Source organism: Mobula birostris, chromosome 7, assembly GCF_030028105.1.
Source record: "Mobula birostris isolate sMobBir1 chromosome 7, sMobBir1.hap1, whole genome shotgun sequence".
Lineage (NCBI taxonomy): Eukaryota > Metazoa > Chordata > Chondrichthyes > Myliobatiformes > Myliobatidae > Mobula > Mobula birostris.
Window position 1 is genome coordinate 15,948,630 of NC_092376.1, and position 21,156 is coordinate 15,969,785.

A 21,156-nucleotide genomic window follows, 5' to 3' on the forward strand; every position below is an offset into this window, starting at 1 on the left:
ACATGCGATGTTGTCGCCAGAAGTGTGGTAACACTTGTAGGCTGCCCAGCTCAATCTTCACTGATTTGATTTGGCATGAACGACACATTTCACTGAATGTTTTGGTGTACATGTGGCAAATAAAGCTAAACTCTGTGTTGCAGGCACAGTTACAGAAAGAGCGGCAACTAAATAATTTTGGCTTCTCTACCATCAGCTATTGCACTTCAGACAAACATCTTACCAATCATTTGAGCAAGAATGCTCTGTCTTTATACCAGTTCAGGCATGGTGAGTGAATGCACCAAGCAATTTAATAGCTCGTTTAAATCCAAATGACAATCACAAGTACCATTTTAAGATTGGTCATTACAGGTTCATCACTGCAACTCTTCCATTCACAGTCTCCAAAATAGTCACAGTCATAGTCATATTCATACTTTATTGATCCCAGGGGAAATTGGTTTTCGTTACAGTTGCACCATAAATAATAAATAGTAATAGAACCATAAATAGTAATAGAATCATAAATAGTTAAATAGTAATATGTAAATTATGCCAGTAAATTATGAAATAAGTCCAGGACCAGCCTATCGGCTCAGGGTGTCTGACCCTCCAAGGGAGGAGTTGTAAAGTTTGATGGCCACAGGCAGGAATGACTTCCTATGACACTCTGTTCTGCATCTCGGTGGAACGAGTCTCTGGCTGAATGTACTCCTGTGCCCACCCAGTACATTATGTAGTGGATGGGAGGCATTGACCAAGATGGCATGCAACTTACACAGCATCCTCTTTTCAGACACCGCCGTGAGAGAGTCCAGTTCCATCCCCACAACATTACTGGCCTTACGAATGAGTTTGTTGATTCTGTTGGTGTCTGCTACCCTCAGCCTGCTGCCCCAGCACGTAACAGCAAACATGATAGCACTGGCCACCACAGACTCGTAGAACATCCTCAGCATCGTCCGGCAGATGTTAAAGGACCTCAATCTCCTCAGGAAATAGAGACAGCTCTGACCCTTCTTGCAGACAGCCTCAGTGTTCTTTGACCAGTCCAGTTTATTGTCAGTTTGTGTCCCCAGTATTTGTAATCCTCCACCATGTCCACATTGACCCCCGGATGGAAACAGGGGTCACCGGTACCTTAGCTCTCCTCAGGTCTAACACCAGCTCCTTAGTCTTTTCCACATTAAGCTGCAGATAATTCTGCTTACACCATGTGACAAAGTTTCCTACCATAGCCCTGTACTCAACCTCATCTCCCTTGCTGATGCATCCAACTATGGCAGAGTCATCCGAAAACTTCTGAAGATGACAAGACTCTGTGCAGTAGTTGAAGTCCGAGGTGTAAATGGTGAAGAGAAAGGGAGACAAGACATGATCACAGTCTCCAGAAGCTTGGCAAGCATTAAATCTCTGCACCAAAAATGGAAATTTTACACTCAGTGGCCACGTTATTAGGTACAAGTGTGCATTAATGCAAATATCTAATCAGCCTATCACGTGGCAGTAACTCAATGCATGGAAGTATGCAGATGGTCAAGGGGTTCAGTTGTCGTTCAGAACATAGATCAGAATAGGGAAGAAATGAGATCTAAGTCACTTTGACCATGGAATAATTGTTTGTCCCGGATGGGGTGGTTTGAGTGTCTCAGAAACTGTTTATCTCCTGGAATTTTCACGCGCAATGGTCTATAAAGTTTACAGAGAATTGTGCAAAAAAAAAAGAAAAAAATATCCAGTGAGTGGCAGGTCTATGGGCCAAAAAGCCTTGTTAATGAGAGGGGTCAGAGGACAATGGCCAGAGTGGTTTAAGATGACAGAGAGGTGACAATAACTTAAATAACCAGCTGAGCAGTTCAAGTTCAACTTCAAGTTCAAGTTTCATTGTCATTCAACCATACAAATGAATATAGCCAAAAAAAATGCATTCACTTGGTGTGCAGAAGATCATCTCTGAATACACAGCATGTCGAACCTTGAAGTGGATGGACTACAGCAGCAGAAGACCATGAGTGTATATTCAGTGGCCACTGACGGTAAGTACTGTGTCAGAAAGTTTTATGAAACAAATTGAAGTAATTACAATTTTTTCCTTTCCAGAAGCTGATGAATTTGATCTTAGTGATGCTGTTGATGATGACTCCCATGTCCCAACAGGTGAGAGTTATTTTATTGGAATAGTCTATTTACATAGTTATAACTTCTTATTGAATCAGAACCAGGTTTAATATCACCAGCATATGTCATGATATTTGTTAACTTTGCAGAAACAATACAATGAAATACATAATAATAGAGAAAATGCTGAATTACAATGACTGTGTGTGTGTGTGTGTGTGTGTGTGTGTGTGTGTGTGTGTGTGTGTTCGTTCATGGGTTCAATGTCTATTCAGAAATCGGATAGTAGAGTAGAAGAAGCTGTTTCTGAACTATTGAATGTGTGCCTTTTGGCTTCTATACCTCCTTCCTGATGGTAGCAATGAGAGCAAGGCATGTCCTGGGTGATGGGGATCCTTAATTCTGGATACCACCTTTCTGAGACACCACTTCTTGCAGATGTCATGAATACTTACAGGGGTTAATGCCCATGATGGAGCTGACTAATTTTACATCTCTCTGCACCTTACTTTGATCTTGTGCAGTAGCCCCCAGCCCCATACCAGATGGTGATAGAAACATAGAAACATAGAAAATAGGTGCAGGAGTAGGCCATTCGGCCCTTCCAGCCTGCACCACCATTCAGTATGATCATGGCTGATCATCCAACTCAGAACCCTGTACCTGCCTGCACAGTTATGTGGCTAGTTCGAATGCTCTCCATGGTACATCTGTAGAGATTTACTGAAAGTTGATCAATGCAATGTTTCTTCGCAGGCTAAACTGTCCAGACCTGCCAATATAATCATAAGCACAAGAGATTCTGCAGATCTGGGAAATCTTGAGGAACAAACAGAAAATGTTGGAGGAACTCAGCAGTTCTGAAGGCACCTATGGAGGGAATATGCTGTCAATATTTTGGGCCGAGGCCTTTCATTATGACTGGAGAGGAAAAGGGCAGAAGCCAGAATAAGAAAGTTGGGGGAGTGGAAGGAATGCTAAGTGGAGCCAAGTGAGGGGGAGGTGAGGTCATTGAGGGAGAGGAGATGAAGTGAGAAGCTGTGAGGTAATTGGTGGAAGAGATAAAGGGCCGGAGAGGAAGGAATCTGATAGGAGAGGAGAGTGAACCTTGGGAAAAAGGGCAGAAAGAGGTGTGCCGGAAGGAGATGATGGCCAGATAAGAAGAGAAGAGGTAAGAGGAGAGCCAGAATGGAGAATGGGAAATGGAAGGAGTATGGAGGAGTTACCAGAAGTTACAGAAATTGATGTTCATTCCAATCAAGTTGGAGGCTACCCAGATGGAATATAAGGTGTTCCTCCTGATTGCTGAGGGTGACCTCAACATGACCTCAACAGGGTGACCAGAGGTGTGCCTCAGGGATCTGTTCTGGGACTCCATCTCTTTGTGATTTTTATAAATGATCTGGATGAGGAAGTGGAGGGTTGCATTAGTAAATGAGCTGATGACACAAAAGTAGGGGGTGTTGTGGATAGTGTGGAGGATTGTCAAAGGTTAGAGCGGGACATCGATAGGATGCAAAACGGGGCTGAGAAGTGGCAGATGGCATTTAACCCAGGTAAGTGTGAAGTGGTTCATTTTGGTAGGTCAAATATGATGGCAGAATATACTATTAATGGTAAGAGTCTTGGCAGTGTGGAGGATCAGAAAGATCTTGGAGTCTGAATCCATAGGACACTCAAAGCTGCTGTGCAGGTTGACTCTGCGGTTAAGAAAGCATATGGTGCATTATCCTTTATAAACCGTGGGATTGAATTTAGGATCGGAGAGGTAATGTTGCAGCTATATAGGACCCTGGTCAGACCCTACTTGGAGTACTGAGCTCAGTTCTGGTTGCCTCACTACAGGAAGGATGTGGAAACCATAGAAAAGGTGCAGAGGAGATTTACAAGGATGTTGCCTGGATTGGGAAGCATGCCTCATGAGAATAGGTTGAGTGAACTCGGCCTTTTCTCCTTGGAGTGACGGAGGATGAGAGATGACCTGATAGAGGTGTATAAGATGATGAGAGGCATTGATCATGTGGATAGTCAGAGACTTTTTCCCAGGGCTGAAATGTCAAACATGGGAGGGCACAGTTTTAAGGTGCTTGGAAGAAGGTACAGAGGAGATGTCGGGGGTAAGTTTTTTATGCAGAGTGGTGAGTGTGTGGAATGGGCTGCTGGTGATGGTGGTGGAGGTGGATACGATAGAGTCTTTTAAGAGACTCCTGGATAGGTACATGTTTAGAAATATAGAGGGCTATGGGTAACCCTAGGTAATTTCTAAAGTAAGGACCTGTTTGGATAGCATTGTGGGCTGAAGGGCCTGTATTGTGCTGTAGGTTTTCTATGTTTCTATGTCATAAGAGGATAACATGGACTAAAATGGACCTTATTTTATGTCTCTGTGGATCAGTATCTTTCCTGTCTGATGCCTCTGCTGACAGTCAAGAACATAAAGGAGGCCATTCAGGTATCAGTGCCTGTGCTGGCCCTTCGATGGTACATTGTGCTCGGTGCTGCAGGCTCACTTTGTTTCTAGAAGATAACTTGTTTTCACATGTCGACCCATGAGTTATGCATGGAGTTGGCTCGACTAACGTATCTCTTTTGCTTTTAGTCTACCTTTGACTGCCTTCATCAGCTACGGTTGTGTCATACTGCCTTTAGAAAACTCATTCGTCTTTGGGATGCAACTATCCTAAAACTTCCAAATTTCTTCCAGAAACTCCATCCATTCTTGTCATGCTGTTATCCCTAGTAATGTGCCCTTTCAATCAACTTTGGCCAGCTCTTGTATCATACCTCTGAAATTCTCTTTACTCCACCGTAATACTGATACATCTGACTTGATCTACTCCCTCTCAAACAGCAGGGTGGATTCTATCATATCATGATCACTGTCTCCTTAGGGTTCCTTTACCTTAAACTCCCTAATCAAATCCAGTTCATTACCCAACACCCAATCCAGAATAGCTGATCCCCTAGTGTGCTCAACGATAAGCTGCTCTAAAAAGCCACCTCGTAGGCATTCTACAAATTCCCACTCTTGGGATTCTGCACCGAACTGATGTTCCCAATCTACCTGCATATTGAAATTCTCCATGAATATCGTAACTTTACCATTTTAACATTAATTTTCTATCTTTCATTGTAATTTGAATCGTACATCCTGGCTACTGTTCAGAGGCCTGTATATAACATCCATCAGGGTCTTTTATCCTTGCAGTTTCTTAACTACATATACAAAGATTCTATATTTTCCAGTCATATGTCACCCCTTTCTTAGGATTTGATTTTTTTTTTACCAACTGAGCCAGATGATACTCCCTGTCTACCTGCCAATCCTTATCATACAATGTGTATCCTTCAATGTTAAACTCCGGACTATGATCTTATTTCAGCAACAACTCAGTGATGCCCACAATGTCATACCTGCCAATCTCTAACTGTCCTACAAAATCATCTACTTTATTCTATAGACTGCGTGCATTCAAATGCAACACTTTCAGTTTTGAAGTCATCACCCTTTTTGATTTTATCCCTATTTTACACTTCAGCTCATCTGACAGACTGCAATTTCGCTCCATCATCTGCCTGTCCTTCCTCACAGTCTCACTACACACTGCATTTAGTTGTTACGCCAGCTGCCTTATCCGTCGCCTTATCATTCTGCTTCCCATCTCCCTGCAAAATTAGTAAGATCTCTCCCCAACAAATCTAGCAAACCTGCCCACAAGGATATTGGTTCCCCTCTGGTTCAGGTGTAATCCAGTCTTTTTATAATGGTCATACCTTTCCCAGAGGACATGCAATGATCCAGAAATCTGAGCAATGATCCAGAAATCTGAAACCCTGTTCCTGCCACATTCCCTCAGTCACACATTCATCTGATAATTCACCCTTTTTTTACTCTCACTGCCGGCTGGTGGCGTAGTGGTATCAATGCCGGACTTCGGAGCGGAGGCTCTCGAGTTCGAATCCAGCTGGCTCCCTTGCATGCTTACCATCCGTGCGGGGTTGAGCGTCGAGCTAGCAACTCGGCCTCATAAAAATAAGAAAGCCTGCTAAAAAAACACTGACAAATGACGGCATCCCGATGACTCCACTCGGAGTTAAGGGCTTTCTTCTTCTTCTTCTTACTCTCACTGGTGAGATTGCTGTCAGGCCTGATCCTGCTGACACCTCCCAGCCTGCAACTGTAGCCTCTTCCAAGTCTCCATCAGTAAATATGATTCAACTTCTGCTCATCCCAGACTCATCACCTGCAGCCTATTTAAACCCAGTTGTCATCTGCAGCCCTTGTTCACTCATTGAAGCAGCCAACCTCAACCAGTTGCTCCTAGGCTTCACTCTCCCTGCCTAAGGTTCACTTTGTTGCCTTTTGTGTTTAGTTTCTGCTGTCTTCTTTTGTGGCCCCTCATGGCTTGTTATTTTGCAGTCTATTATCAAAGTTATTGTTCATTGCTGAATCATTTCCACTGCTCTGCCCTTGGGTCAGACCTGATAGATGGAGTGAACCAACGATTGACCAAGCAGATACTGTCACCTCAAGGAAGTTTTCTGCTGACACGGGCACATTATACAGATGCAGCAAGAAACAATTCACCATCTGTCCGCCACTTTCATCCAACTCTCCGCCTTGATGCGGGAAAACCGCACCAGTCAACCACCTCCCTCTGAGCCTGGATTCCCGTACCCAAACGTTTGATAGATCTCCCACCTGATGCCGCAACTTCCTGTCCCAGTGCGTCTTACACTTTGACCTCCATGTCTCTGTATTCTATGTACTGGGTCGTCGTTCTCTTGACTGGGTGAGCTCTGACTTTGTCCATGGCAAAGTGGGACAATAAACCTGCCATATGCAACAAATATGAGGATTTTACAGCTGAGATGTACTGTCTCAGGAAGTGGAAGGAAAGAAGTGGATCTGATGCTTTGCCTACACAAAGCCACGCTCTCTGTTGGGCATGGACTAGATGGGCTAAAGCACCTGTTTCTGTCTGTAGTGTTCTGAGACTATGAGTGCTAACCCTGATGATGTAATTCTCTTTTGCTGACACCATTAAACAAAGAGTGACTGTTTTGAGGGAAATTGATTTCAATCCTTGTGTTTCATCACCCAGGGCAGGATGATTTTGGTTTCAATCTAGAAGATGCATTAAATGTAGATCCTGCTAAACCACAAGGTATGTTGGAATGATGTTATTAATATTAAGCCATCTAGCACAGAAATTGGCCTCTGGTGACTATCATGTATCCATCTATACTAACTTTATTTCCCAATTCTTGGTCTGTGGTCTTCAATATATGGTCTGTGGATACAACAGGGTCTTTTAAGACACTCTTAGATAGGTACATAGAAAAATAGGGGGCTATGCGGTAGGGAAATTCTAGGCAGTTTCTAGAGTAGGTTACATGGTTGGCACAGTATTGTGGGACGAAGGGCCTGTAATGTGCTGTAGATTCCTATGTTCTATATCCACCCCTACCATCCACCAATTAAACAGTGAATTGGACTTGCAGCATTCCACCTTAACAATATCCAACAGGGTCTTGCGATCATTATCATGATCCTCACTTTGCCTGGTCACCCGGGTCACTGCTGAGGTGGGAACTCATCTGCCGGACCATCTTCCTGCCACCTCAGCTGATTTCACCCCATAAATCCCTGAGTTCACTGAAAACCCTGGACCTCACCAAACCCCGCAGGAATACCACAACTTAGCCTTTGCCCACAGTGAAAAGAAAGCCAGCACCCAGCTAGTGCAGGATTCTTCTTTGTCATCGGTTCTTTGTCCCTGCGTCAAATACCATGGACTAAACTAAATCATTATTATGAACTGCTACCCTTTCTCCTTGATGGATAGTGCATTTGAAACACTCCACAGGGCCGGATCTTCACCAACTTGACAGGAACGTGGCAGAAGCCAGAATAAGAAGGTGGGGGGAGTGGAAGTAATGATGAGTGGAGCTTAGTGAGGGGGAGGTTAGGTCGGTAGGGGAGGGGGGGGTGAAGTGAGAAGCTGTGAGGTGATTGGTGGAAGAGATAAAGGGCTGGAGAGGAAGGAATCTGATAGGAGAGTTGAGTGAACCATGGCAAAAAGGGCAGGAGGAGGCGTGCCAGAAGGAGATGATGGGCTGAAGAGAAGTGAGGAGGTAAGAGGAGAGCTAGAATGGAGAATGGAAAATGGAAGGAGTGGGGAGGAATTACTAAAAGTTGGAGAAATCGATGTTCATGCCATCAAGTTGGAGGCTACCCAGATGGAATAGAAGGTGTTCCTCCTGATCCCTGAGGGTGACCTCAGCATGTCATAAGAGGACGAACATGGACATTATTTTACGTCTCTGTGGATCAATATCTTTCCCGTCTGATGCCTCTGCTGATACACAAAAACAGAGAGGAGGCCATTTAGGTATCAGTGCCTGTGCTGGCCCTTCGATGGTACGTTGTGCACGGGACAGTAAACCTACCATATGCAACAAATATGAGGATTTTACTGCTGAGGTGCACCATCTCAGGAAGTGGAAGGAAAGAACTGGATCTGATACTTTGCCTACAGAAAGCCACGCTCTCTGTTGGGCATGGACTAGATGGGCTAAAGCACCTGTTTCTGTCTGTGGTGTTCTGAGACTATGAGTGCTAACCCTGATGATGTAGTTCTCTTTTGCTGACACCATTAAACAAAGAGTGACTGTTTTGAGGGAAATTGATTTCAATCCTTGTGTTTCATCACCCAGGGCAGGATGATTTTGGTTTCAATCTAGAAGATGCATTAAATGTAGATCCTGCTAAACCACAAGGTATGTTGGAATGATGTTATTAATATTAAGCCATCTAGCACAGAAATTGGCCTCTGGTGACCATCATGTATCCATCTATACTAACCTTATTTCCCAATTCTTGGTCTGTGGTCTTCAATATATGGTCTGTGGATACAACAGGGTCTTTTAAGACACTCTTAGATAGGTACATAGAAAAATAGGGGGCTATGCGGTAGGGAAATTCTAGGCAGTTTCTAGAGTAGGTTACATGGTTGGCACAGTATTGTGGGACGAAGGGCCTGTAATGTGCTGTAGATTCCTATGTTCTATATCCACCCCTACCATCCACCAATTAAACAGTGAATTGGACTTGCAGCATTCCACCTTAACAATATCCAACAGGGTCTTGCGATCATTATCATGATCCTCACTTTGCCTGGTCACCCGGGTCACTGCTGAGGTGGGAACTCATCTGCCGGACCATCTTCCTGCCACCTCAGCTGATTTCACCCCATAAATCCCTGAGTTCACTGAAAACTCTGGACCTCACCAAACCCCGCAGGAATACCACAACTTAGCCTTTGCCCACAGTGAAAAGAAAGCCAGCACCCAGCTAGTGCAGGATTCTTCTTTGTCATCGGTTCTTTGTCCCTGCGTCAAATACCATGGACTCAACTAAATCATTATTATGAACTGCTACCCTTTCTCCTTGATGGATAGTGCATTTGAAACACTCCACAGGGCCGGATCTTCACCAACTTGACAGGAAAGTGGCAGAAGCCAGAATAAGAAGGTGGGGGGAGTGGAAGTAATGATGAGTGGAGCTTAGTGAGGGGGAGGTTAGGTGGTAGGGGAGGGGGGGTGAAGTGAGAAGCTGTGAGGTGATTGGTGGAAGAGATAAAGGGCTGGAGAGGAAGGAATCTGATAGGAGAGTTGAGTGAACCATGGCAAAAAGGGCAGGAGGAGGTGTGCCAGAAGGAGATGATGGGCTGAAGAGAAGTGAGGAGGTAAGAGGAGAGCTAGAATGGAGAATGGAAAATGGAAGGAGTGGGGAGGAATTACTAAAAGTTGGAGAAATCGATGTTCATGCATCAAGTTGGAGGCTGCCCAGATGGAATAGAAGGTGTTCCTCCTGATCCCTGAGGGTGACCTCAGCATGTCATAGAGGACCAACATGGACATTATTTTACGTCTCTGTGGATCAGTATCTTTCCCGTCTGATGCCTCTGCTGATACACAAAAACAGAGAGGAGGCCATTTAGGTATCAGTGCCTGTGCTGGCCCTTCGATGGTACGTTGTGCTCGGGACAGTAAACCTACCATATGCAACAAATATGAGGATTTTACTGCTGAGATGCACCATCTCAGGAAGTGGAAGGAAAGAAGTGGATCTGATACTTTGCCTACAGAAAGCCTCACTCTCTGTTGGGCATGGACTAGATGGGCTGAAGCACCTGTTTCTGTGCTGTAGTGTTCTGAGACTATGAGTGCGAACCCTGATGATGTAATTCTCTTTTGCTGACACCATTAAACAAAAGAGTGACTGTTTTGAGGGAAATTGATTTCAATGCTTGTGTTTCATCACCCAGGGCAGGATGATTTCGGGTTCAACCTAGAAGATGCATTAAATGAAGATCCTGCTAAGCCACAAGGTATGTTGGAATAATGTTATTAATATTGAGCCATCCTGCACAGAAATTGGCCTCTAGTGACCATCATGTATCTACCTATACTAATCTTATTTACCAGTTCTTGGTCTGTGGTCTTCAATATTTGGTGGGTGGATACAATAGGGTCTTTTAAGAGACTCTTAGATAGGTACATAGAGCTTAGAAAAATAGAGGGGTATGTGGTAGGGAAATTCTAGGCAGTATCCAGAGTAGGTTACATGGCTGGTACAACAGTGTGGGCCGCAAGGCCTGTAATGTGCTGTAGATTTCTATGTTCTATGTTCTAATATCTTGCCGCTTCAGTTGCTTATCTAGTTGTGAGATTACATTGCTCTACCGTCCTGTCAGGGAGTACATTCCAATTTCCAAACTCCTTCCAGGTGGGGAAAAATTCTACATCCTGGGATAAAGATTATACACTCTGTGGGAACCTTATTAGATACCTCAACTGTCTAATAAAGTGGCCACTGAGTGTATGTTTGTGATGCTCAGTTGCCCATCCACATCAGGGTTCCATGTATTGTGTGTTCACAGATGTTCTTCTGCACACCACTGGTGTAATGCGTGACCATTTGAGTTACTCTTGCTTTCCTGTCAACTTGAACCAGTCTGTCCATTCCCCTCTGACCTCGCGCACTAACAAAGTATCTTCATCCACAGAACTGCCAATCACTGGACATTCTTTGCTTTTCGCCCCATTCTCCGAAAACTCTAGAGACTGTTGTAGGTGAAAGTCCCAGAAGATCAGCAGGTTCTGAGATTCTCCAACCACCCCAAACTGATCAAGTTCAAATTCAAGTTTAAGTTTCATTGACATTCAACCATACTCCTGTCAGGATGCTGTTCGTTGACTTTAGCTCAGCATTTAATACCATCATTTCCACAGACCTGATCAATAAGCTACAGAACTTGAACCTGTGGACCTCCCTCTTCACCTGGATCCATGACATCCTAACCAGAAGACCACAATCTGTGCAGATTGCTGATCGTAACTCCTCCTCACTGACAATCAACACCGGCGCACCTCAGAGGTGTGTGCTTGGCCACTGCTCTATTCCTTCTTTACCCATGACTGTGTGGGTAACTGTAACTCAAGCACCATCTATAAATTTGCTGCTGATAGAATCTCGTATAGAGATGAGAGTGCGTGCTGGATGAGATATACCAGCTAGTTGAATGGTGTTGCCGCAATAACTTTGCCCTCAATGTCAGTGAAATGAAAGAGCTGATTGTGGACATCAGGAAGGGTAAGAAAAGGGAACATCAACCAATCCTTATAGAGGGATCAGAAGTGCAGAGAGTGAGCAATTTCACATTCCCGGCTGTCAAGATCTCTGAGGATCTAACCTGGTCCAAACATATCGATGCAGCTATAAAGAAAGCAAGACAGCGGCTATATTTCATTAGGAGTTTGAAGAGATTTGGTTCGTCACCTAAAACACTAGAGAACTTATATGCACACATACACACACACATACACACACACATACACACACAGTGGAGAGCATTCTGGCGAGCTGCATCACTGTCTGGTATGGGGGAGAAGGGGCTACTGTTCTGGACTGAAATAAGCTACAGAAAGTTGTAAAATTAGTCAGCTCCATATTGGGTGCTAGCCTCTGTAGAATCCAAGACATTTTCAAGGAGTGACAAGCCTCAAAAATGTGACATCCATTATTAAGGACCCCCATCACCCAGGACATGCCCTCTTCTCATTGTTACCATCAGGGAGGAGGTACCGAAGACTGAAGGTAGACACTGAGCAATTCAGGAACAGCTTCTTCCCCTCTGCCATCCGATTCCTAAATGGACATTGAACCCATGAACGCTACCTCACTTTTTTTTTCTGTTTTTTGATATATTATTTCTGCTTTTGCACTATTTTATTCTATTCAATATACATACATGTCTTACTGTAATTGATTTACTTATTTTGTTTTTCTTTCACTATTATCTATCTTGTATTGCTGCTGCTGCATTAACGAATTTCATGACACAAGGTGATGATAAACCTGATCCTTATTCTGATTCTGTTTCTGACATAAAAGTAGCCAAAAGAAGCTGTGCTTTTCTGGTGTGCAGAAGAGCATCTTTGAATGCACAGCACGTCAAATCTTGAAGCGGATGGACTACAGCAACAGAAGACCACAAACATGCACTCAGTGGGCACTTTATTAGGTAGAGGAGGTACCTAATAAAGTGGCCACAGAGTGTAAGTGTTCTGTCAAAAAATTTTCTGAAACAAATTGAAATAATTACAAACTTTTCATTTCCAGAAGCTAGTGACTTTGATCTTAGCGACGCTCTCGGTGATGACTCCCATGTGCCAACAGGTGTGTATCCTTTTACTAAAATTGTCTATTTACAGAGAAACACACATCGAAGTTGCTGGTGAACGTAGCAGGCCAGGCAGCATCTCTAGGAAGAGATACAGTTGACTGTACCTCTTCCTAGAGATGCTGCCTGGCCTCTGCGTTCACCAGCAACTTTGATGTGTGTTGCTTGAATTTTCAGCATCTGCAGAATTCCTGTTGTTTGCGTATTTACAGAGAAACATCTTTTTACCGAAAGTCGATCAATGCAATGTTTCTTTGCAGCTCAAACTGAGGCTGCTCAGCTTATAGTGTCCAGACCAGTCAATATAATCATAAATACAGGAGATTCTGCAGATACTGGAAATCTTGACGAACAAACGCAAAATGTTGGAGGAACTCAGCAGTTCTGAAGGCATCTATGTAGGGAATATGCTGTCAATATTTTGGGCCGAGGCCTTTCATTACAACTGGAGAGGAAAGGGGCAGAAGCTAGAATAAGAAGGTGAGGGGAGTGGAAGTAATGATAAGTGGAGCTAAGTGAGGGGGAGGTTAGGTGGTAGGGGAGGGGGGGGTGAAGTGAGAAGCTGTGAGGTGATTGGTGGAAGAGATAAAGGGCTGGAGAGGAAGGAATCTGATAGGAGAGGAGAGTGAACCATGGCAAAAAGGGCAGGAGGAGGCGTGCCAGAAGAGAAGTGAAGAGGTAAGAGGAGAGCTAGAATGGAGAATGGAAAACGGAAGGAGTGGGGAGGAATTACTAAAAGCTGGAGAAATCAATGTTCATGCCATCAAGTTGGAGGCTACCCAGATGGAAAAGAAGGTGTTCCTCCTGATCCCTGAGGGTGACCTCAGCATGTCATAAGAGGACCAACATAGACATTATTTTACGTCTCTGTGGATCAGTATCTTTCCTGTCTGATGCCTCTGCTGATACACAAAAACAGAGGAGGCCATTTAGGTATCAGTGCCTGTGCTGGCCCTTCGATGGTACATTGTGCTCGGGACAGTAAATCTACCGTATGGAACAAATATGAGGATTTTACTGCTGAGATGCAGCATCTCAGGAAGTGGAAGGAAAGAAGTGGATCTGATGCTTTGCCTACACAAAGTCTCACTCTCTGTTGGGCATGGACTAGATGGGCTGAAGCACCTGTTTCTGTGCTGTAGTGATCTGAGACTATGAGTGCGAACCCTGATGATGTAATTCTCTTTTGCTGACACCATTAAACATAAGAGTGACTGTTTTGAGGGAAATTGATTTCAATGCTTGTGTTTCATCACCCAGGGCAGGATGATTTCAGGTTCAACCTAGAAGATGCATTAGATGAAGATCCTGCTAAACCACAAGGTATGTTGGAATAACGTTGCTATTATTGAACCATCTAGCACAGAAATTGGCCCCTGGTGACCATCATGTATCTATCTACACTAACCTTATTTTCCAATTCTTGGTCTGTGGTGTTCAATATATGGTCTGTGGATACAACAGGGTCTTTTAAGAGAAACACTCACAATGCGCTGAAGGAACTCAGCAGGTCAGTCAGCATCAGTTGAAAAGATTAGTCGACGTTTCGGGCCAAAACCCTTCGTCAGGACTGAAGGAAGAACTTTGGGGAGGGTTTGAAGAATGCAGGTAGTTGAAAAAAACAGTAATTTTTAAGACCAAGGGGTGGGGGAGGGGAAGCAGGGAGGTGATTGGCAGGAGAACAATAGTAGAAGGAGGCGGAACTATGAGGGAGGTGATGCGAAATAGGGATAGAGGAAGGGAGGGGGAGGGAATTACCGGAAGTTGGAGAATTCTACGTTCATACCAAGGGGCTGGATGCTACCTAGACGGTATATGAGGTGTTGCTCCTCCAACCTGAGTTTAGCCTCAACATGGCAGTAGAGGAGGCCATGTATGGACATATCTGAATGAGAATGGGAAGCAGAGTTGAAGTGGGTGGCTACCGGGAGATCCTGTCTGTTGTGGTGAACGGAGTGGAGGTGCTTGACAAAGCGGTGCCCCAATCTGCATCGGGTTTCACCGATGTAGAAGAGGCCGCACTGGGAGCACCGGATGCAATAGATGACCCCAACCCCTTAGATAGGTACATAGAGGTACGTAGGTACATAGGTACATAGAGCTTAGAAAAATAGAGGGCTATGCGGTAGGGAAATTCTAGGCAGTTTCTAGAGTAGGTTGCATGGTTGGCACAGTATTGTGGGCCGAAGGGCCTGTAATGTGCTGTAGATTTCTATGTTCTATGTCCACGCCTACCATCCACCAATAAAACAGTGAATTGGACTTGCAGCATTCCACCTTAACAATGTCCAACAGGGTCTTGCGATCACTATCATGATCCTCACTTTGCCTGTTCATCCGGATCACTGCTGAGATGGGAACCCATCTACCTGCCACCTCAGCTGATTTCACCCTGTAAATCCCTGAAGTCACTGAAAACCCTGGCCCTCACCAAACCCCGCAGGAATACCACAACTTAGCCTTCGCCCACAGTGAAAGGAAAGCCAGCACCCAGCTAGTGCAGGACTCTACTTTGTCATCGGTTCTTTGTCCATGCGTCAAATACCATGGACTCAACTAAATCATTACTATGAACTGCTACCCTCTCTCCTTGATGGATAGTGCATTTGAAACACTCCGCAGGGCCAGAGCTTCACCAACTGGACTTACGGGGGTCATGCAACCCGATCCGCCTCTGCCAGAGGGTTGAGTGGAACATGGCATTCATAACGCCCACTGACCACTACAGATACTTGGTCTAGAATACTTGAGAAGGGATGTGATGCTGAGGCTTTATAAGGCACTGGTGAGGCCTCACCTTGAGTATTGTGTATAGTTTTGGGCTTCTTATCTAAGAAAGGATGTGCTGGCATTGGGGAGGGTTCAGAGGAGGTTCACAAGGATGATTCCGGGAATGAAAGGGTTATCCTATGAGGAATGCTTGATAGCTCTGTGTCCATACTCACTGGAATTTAGAAGGATGAGAGGGGATCTCATTAAAACCTTTTGAATTTTGAAAGGCTGAGACAGAGTAGACGTGGAAAGAATGTTTCCCATGATGGGGGAGTCTAGGACAAGAGGGCACTGCCTCAGGATAGGGGTGCATCCATTTAAAACAGAAGTGGGGAAATTTTTTTAGCCGGAATTTGTTATCACAGGCAACTGTGGAGGCCAGGTTGTAGGGTGTATGTAAGGCAGAGATTGATACGTTCTTGATTGGACAGGGCACCAAAGGTTACGGGAAGAAGGCTGGGGAATGGGGCAGAGGAGAGGAAAAGGGATCAGTCCAGCAGCCCATATGTTTCTCAAGCCTTCATTGACAAGATCCTCCAAGCCGTACTGCACAGGCACAGTACGTGCGCGTCTACCTCGATGACATCCTCATCTTCTCTCAGAATCCCCAACACCATATCTGTTCAGTCCTTCAGTGATTCTTCGAAAACCAGCAGTACCGCATGTTAGAAAATGCCAGTTCTATGCCCCAGTCTTCTCCATGCTGAGTTATGTATAATTATGGACCCAGAGGAAGTGTGCACTGCGGTTGAATAGCCACGGCCATACCCTCTCAAAGAGCTACAGCGCTTTTTGGGCTCCTCTGACTTCTACCACCATTTCATCAGGAACTATCCTCTCACCTCCCTCACCAAGTCACCTACCTGGTGGATAACTTGGTTTGCTTTTGAGGAGCTCAAGAGGTGCTTCTCCCGCCTCTCCTGTTCTCCGCCATATGAACCCTTCCAGACCTTTTATGATAGAGGTGGATGCATCTGACATGGGCAGCAGGTCCATCCTCTTCCAGCGAGGAGGGGTTAGAAAGACAGAACCTTGTGCCTTCTTCTCACACAAGTTCAACTTTGCATAGCACCGTCATGGAGTGGAAGACGAGGAGCTGCTTGCTATAAAATGGGCCTTTGAGGAAAGGAGACGTTGACAGTGGGAAGCACTGAGCCCTTCCTGACCTGAACTAACCACCAAAACCTCATATCCACACAACAGACCCACCAACTCAACCCACATCAGGCTTATGGGGTCATTTTTCTTTGAACAATTAAACTTCATCATCTCCTACTGTCCTGATTCCAAGAACACTAAGGTGGATGCCCTGCCACAGCAGTTCGACCCAGCTGAACTGGAGATCAACTCTCACCCTATCATTCCATCTTCTCATATCCTCACCCCGATCACCTGGGACCTTGAGAACCAGATCCCCCAGGTCCTACAGCATGAGCCTGCTCGAGCCAACACACCTAATGGCCCGATGTATCTGCTGGTGGCCGTGCGCTCTGGTGTGCTCCAGTAGGCTCATTCCTCTCCGCTCTCTGGATTTTCTGCGACGCCAGTTCTGGTGACCCACCATGATCACAGATGTACTTCAGCTTGTCGCTGCCTGCTCTCAGTGTTTCCAGTACAATTCATCCAACCGGTGGCCCCCTGGGTTCCTGCTCCCCTCACTAGGGACTTCATCGTGGTGTTGTCACCTTCCCTTGGGGGCCACGGTGATCATGACAGTGGTGAACCAGTTCTCCAAGTGACCCTCTCCGAGCTTCCACCAGCCGCAGGGATGGTGGACCTGGTTCTCCCACATGCAGTTCGCCTCCATGGTTTCCCCCAGGACATTGTGTCAGACTAGGGCCCATAATTCGCTTTCTGCTTTGGGCAAGGCTTTTGCTCCAGTTTCTGCAGCTCAGTGAGTTTGTCCTCTGGCTATCATATGCAGACCAACGGTCAGTCAGAAAGAGACAACCATCAAGGAGAGGAGTTTCTGTGATGCACCACCGCCTCTAACCCACCCATGTGAAAGAAATATCTGCTCTGGGTTGAGTTGTCCCTCAATCTACACACTTCCTCTAACATGGTATGTCATCCTTTTGAAGTGTTTCAAGGATACCAAACCCCATTGTCCATTGCGGAGGAACCCATGGTGGAGGTCCCGACCGCCAGGACTCTGGTTTGCTGCTACCAGAATGCTTGGAGGAGAGCATGAAGGGCAAACAACCGGCGGCTGGGCTGGGGAACGTGTCTGGCTGTCCAGCTGAGATCTGCTCCTGCACACACGCTCCCTCAAGCTCTCGCCCTGGTCCCTTCAAGATCACCCATTGCATCAATCCAGTAAATTACCAGCTCCCGCTGACACCTCAGAGTCTGCACAGGAACCACTCCTACAGCCGGCCTCAGACTGCCCAGGATGATCTGATGAAGGGTCACGGCACGAAATGTCGTCTGTTCACTCTTTTCCATAGATGCTGCCTGGCCTGATGAATTCCTCCAGCATTTTGTGTGTTGCGTAGATCTCCAGCATCTGCAGATTTTCTCCTGTTTGAGCCAGGATGACCTGGATGAGCCAAGTGAGACTCAGCGATGAACGATGGATCCAGGTTGCAAGTGGATGGCACCCAAAACCTCTCCTCTGGGCCATACCCTTCCCAGTGGACCAGGTACGACCCCGCCCACGGCGCCATGAATCCAGCAACCGATAAACTGCGGACAGTGGACCATCCTAGGATCGTAAGGTGCAGGCTCAGGTGGGTTGAGTGGCCCACAGATAACGGGCTTGTGGCAGGACACGTGGAAGGTAGGTGTGATCCTGAGGGACAGTGGCAGCTGGTTCGCTTCCGAGGAGCTCAAGAGATGCTTCACTTCTGCTCTAGTTCTCGTTTGTCTTTCCTGAAGAAAAAGACTGTGTACATTGACCTTATCTATACCCCTCCTTAAGATATTATACACCTCTATAAAGTCATCCCTTAGTCACCTATGCTGCAAGGAATAAGTCCTAGCCTATCAAACCTCGACCTATAACTCATGCCCTTGAGTTCAAGTGTATGCAAGTAACTATTACCATTCATCTTTCAGGTAATGACAATGGATTTGATCTTAACGATGCTCTCCGAGATGATACTGTTAAGCCCCCAGGTATGTATTGATAAGGAATATCTGCACACGTTGATTGCGAATTGCTCATTAATGCTTTTTTGGGTTTTATTACTAAATGTACAAGAAGGCAATAATCAGCTGATGGAGAGTTTATTCCAAAGCTTTCTTATCTGCTGTTGGGAGAGGGAGGGGACTGTGTGGCCTGATGGAGAGGGGTGTTTGGGATGGACTACTATGAAAATCATACCCTACACACCTCAGAAAAGGTTTATTAAGCAGACCAGAAAAAATAACTGCCTGGTTTGCATGTGTGTGACAAGAAAGAAAAGCAAAGAAAATTAGTTTAAAATAGTTTGCAGAGCGGGATTAGAAAAGGACAAGGTTTACGTGAAATATAAATCCACGTAGAGACAAGATGAGCCAAATGTTCTAATCCTGCTGACCCCTCTCTCTCCACAGCACAGTTTCAATCCCCAAATTTATCCCACTGTCCCATTCTTTCTCCACAGCCCACTTTCAATCGGCAAACTAATCCCACTGTCCTACCCTCTCCAATAATCCTGAATCAGTCCCCAAATTGATCCCACTGCTCTGTTCTCTCTCCACAGCCATTTCAATCCCCAAATGAATCCCACTGCCTGACCCTGTCCAATAATCCTGAATGTCTCCAAACTAATCCCACTGCCCTGCACTCTCCCAGTAGCCCCATATTAGGCCCCAAACTGATCCCACTGCCCAATCGCTCCCCCACTACCCCATTTCACTCCCTAAACATGCACAAAACTCTGGAGAAACTCAGCCGTTCAGGCAGCATCTATGGAAAGGAATAAAGAGTGGACGTTTCAGGTCAAGGTCCTTCAATAGGAATCATGGAAGAAAGTTTTATAAAGCAAATTGAAGTAATTATAAATTCCTTTCCAGATGCTGATGGATTTGATCTTAGAGATGCTCTTGATGACAATCCTGTTAAACAAACAGGTCTGTGTTGTTTTATTTGAATAATCTGATTCATCTGGTTTGAAGAAAGTGGATTGGTGATTTGTTCTGCCATTTTTATTTTAGCTACCCTAATCCCAACCTCCAAAGATCAAAGTAAATTCATTAACAAATTATGTATACCATATCCAACCATGAGATTCATTTCTCTGCAGGAAAACAAAGAAACCAGGAGAAAAAAGAGACACACATTCATAACAAAGACCTCAAACATCTTATGGTTATAAGGCAATGACTGCTCATGAACCTGGTGGTGTGGGGCCTAAGACTCCTGCACCTCCTGTCTGGTGGTAGTAGCAAGAAGTGAGGGTAATGGGTCAAATGCAACCAGATGGGATGGGCTCAGGTAGGGGACCTTGGCTGGCACAGGGTAGCCAAAACTGGTTTGTTTTCCACTCTCGGACCTCAACACTTTAATCTGGCTTGACGTCTGGCCTGGCAATGGTCAGCCTTCGTCCACTTCAAGGTGCCATACCTGCATTCCTGGTAGTCAAGTTCACTAAATCTTTCAGGAGAATGTAAAATCACTAGTTCATTTAGACGGTTCAAAAGTAAGTTCCTTCAAAGAAGATTACAGGCTGCTGATTGCAGTTTGTTCAGAAGTATATCTATAGTTTTCTGAGCTACCCACAAAATGTCGCTCAATATCGCCAGTGCCATCATGGATTCTAATGTTCAGCTCTGTTCTCTGCAGAACACAACTCATCAAATACACATCCAAGTAGATGTGATGAAGGGCTCACTCAGTTAGTAAATTCCTGAATTTCCTGAAATATCGTTAGAATAACGAGAGCCTTTCCTCTAACACCTGAACCCATTTTTTGCGTTGACCTTCCTTGGTTTTTAACCGCTGTATCAAGTTATTTCCTACTTATTCTCTCCCAGCCACAGATAATTTTATTCAACTCATCATGTGCAACATTTATACCACATCCAGTAGACACAAAAATAGATGAGCTGATGTTTTATTTCTGTGCTGTTTGTGGAATGTATTCTGAGACAAAGATACTAATATATTGACTTGTGTGTTCAATATAAGTTCATAAGAACATAAGAAATAGGAGGAGGAGTTGGCAATCTGGCCAATCCAGCCTGCTCTGCCATTCAATAAGATCTTGGCCGATCTGGCCATGGACTCATCTCCACCCACCTGCCTTTTCCCCACAACCCTCATTACCCCTACTATGCAAAAATCCAAGTTCACACTCGGCAGTCGATAAACACTGGAATTCTTGGTACAACCTGCATTAGAAATGCAAGAATTTTGGGCTGGCTGGTGGTGCAATGACATCAGCACCAGACCCGGGAGCGGAGGTTCCCGGGTTCGAAACCAGTTGGGTCCACTCTCGAGTACGCTTTCCATCCATGTGGGATTGAGTGTCGCGATCGCAACTTGACCTCGTAAAATAAAGGGAAAAATACTGCGAAAATGTCTGTGTGAAGAGTGGCGCGCCACACA

The 21,156-nt window shown here is 45.2% G+C and overlaps 1 protein-coding gene across 3 annotated transcripts in view; it reads left to right on the top strand.

The window, feature by feature from the left end:
* Positions 1-21,156, top strand: part of LOC140200022 (uncharacterized) — an 80,782-nt gene that overhangs the window by 30,434 nt on the left and 29,192 nt on the right. The window contains exons 3-10 of one of the 3 annotated variants that reach the window (XM_072262653.1): positions 2,083-2,139; positions 7,206-7,268; positions 8,821-8,883; positions 10,434-10,496; positions 12,791-12,847; positions 14,112-14,174; positions 18,681-18,740; positions 19,623-19,679. In XM_072262653.1, the coding sequence (XP_072118754.1) occupies positions 2,083-2,139; positions 7,206-7,268; positions 8,821-8,883; positions 10,434-10,496; positions 12,791-12,847; positions 14,112-14,174; positions 18,681-18,740; positions 19,623-19,679 (483 nt within the window). The remainder of the gene's footprint in view (positions 1-2,082; positions 2,140-7,205; positions 7,269-8,820; positions 8,884-10,433; positions 10,497-12,790; positions 12,848-14,111; positions 14,175-18,680; positions 18,741-19,622; positions 19,680-21,156) is intronic. The other 2 variants (XM_072262654.1, XM_072262655.1) reach the window with 2 other exon arrangements.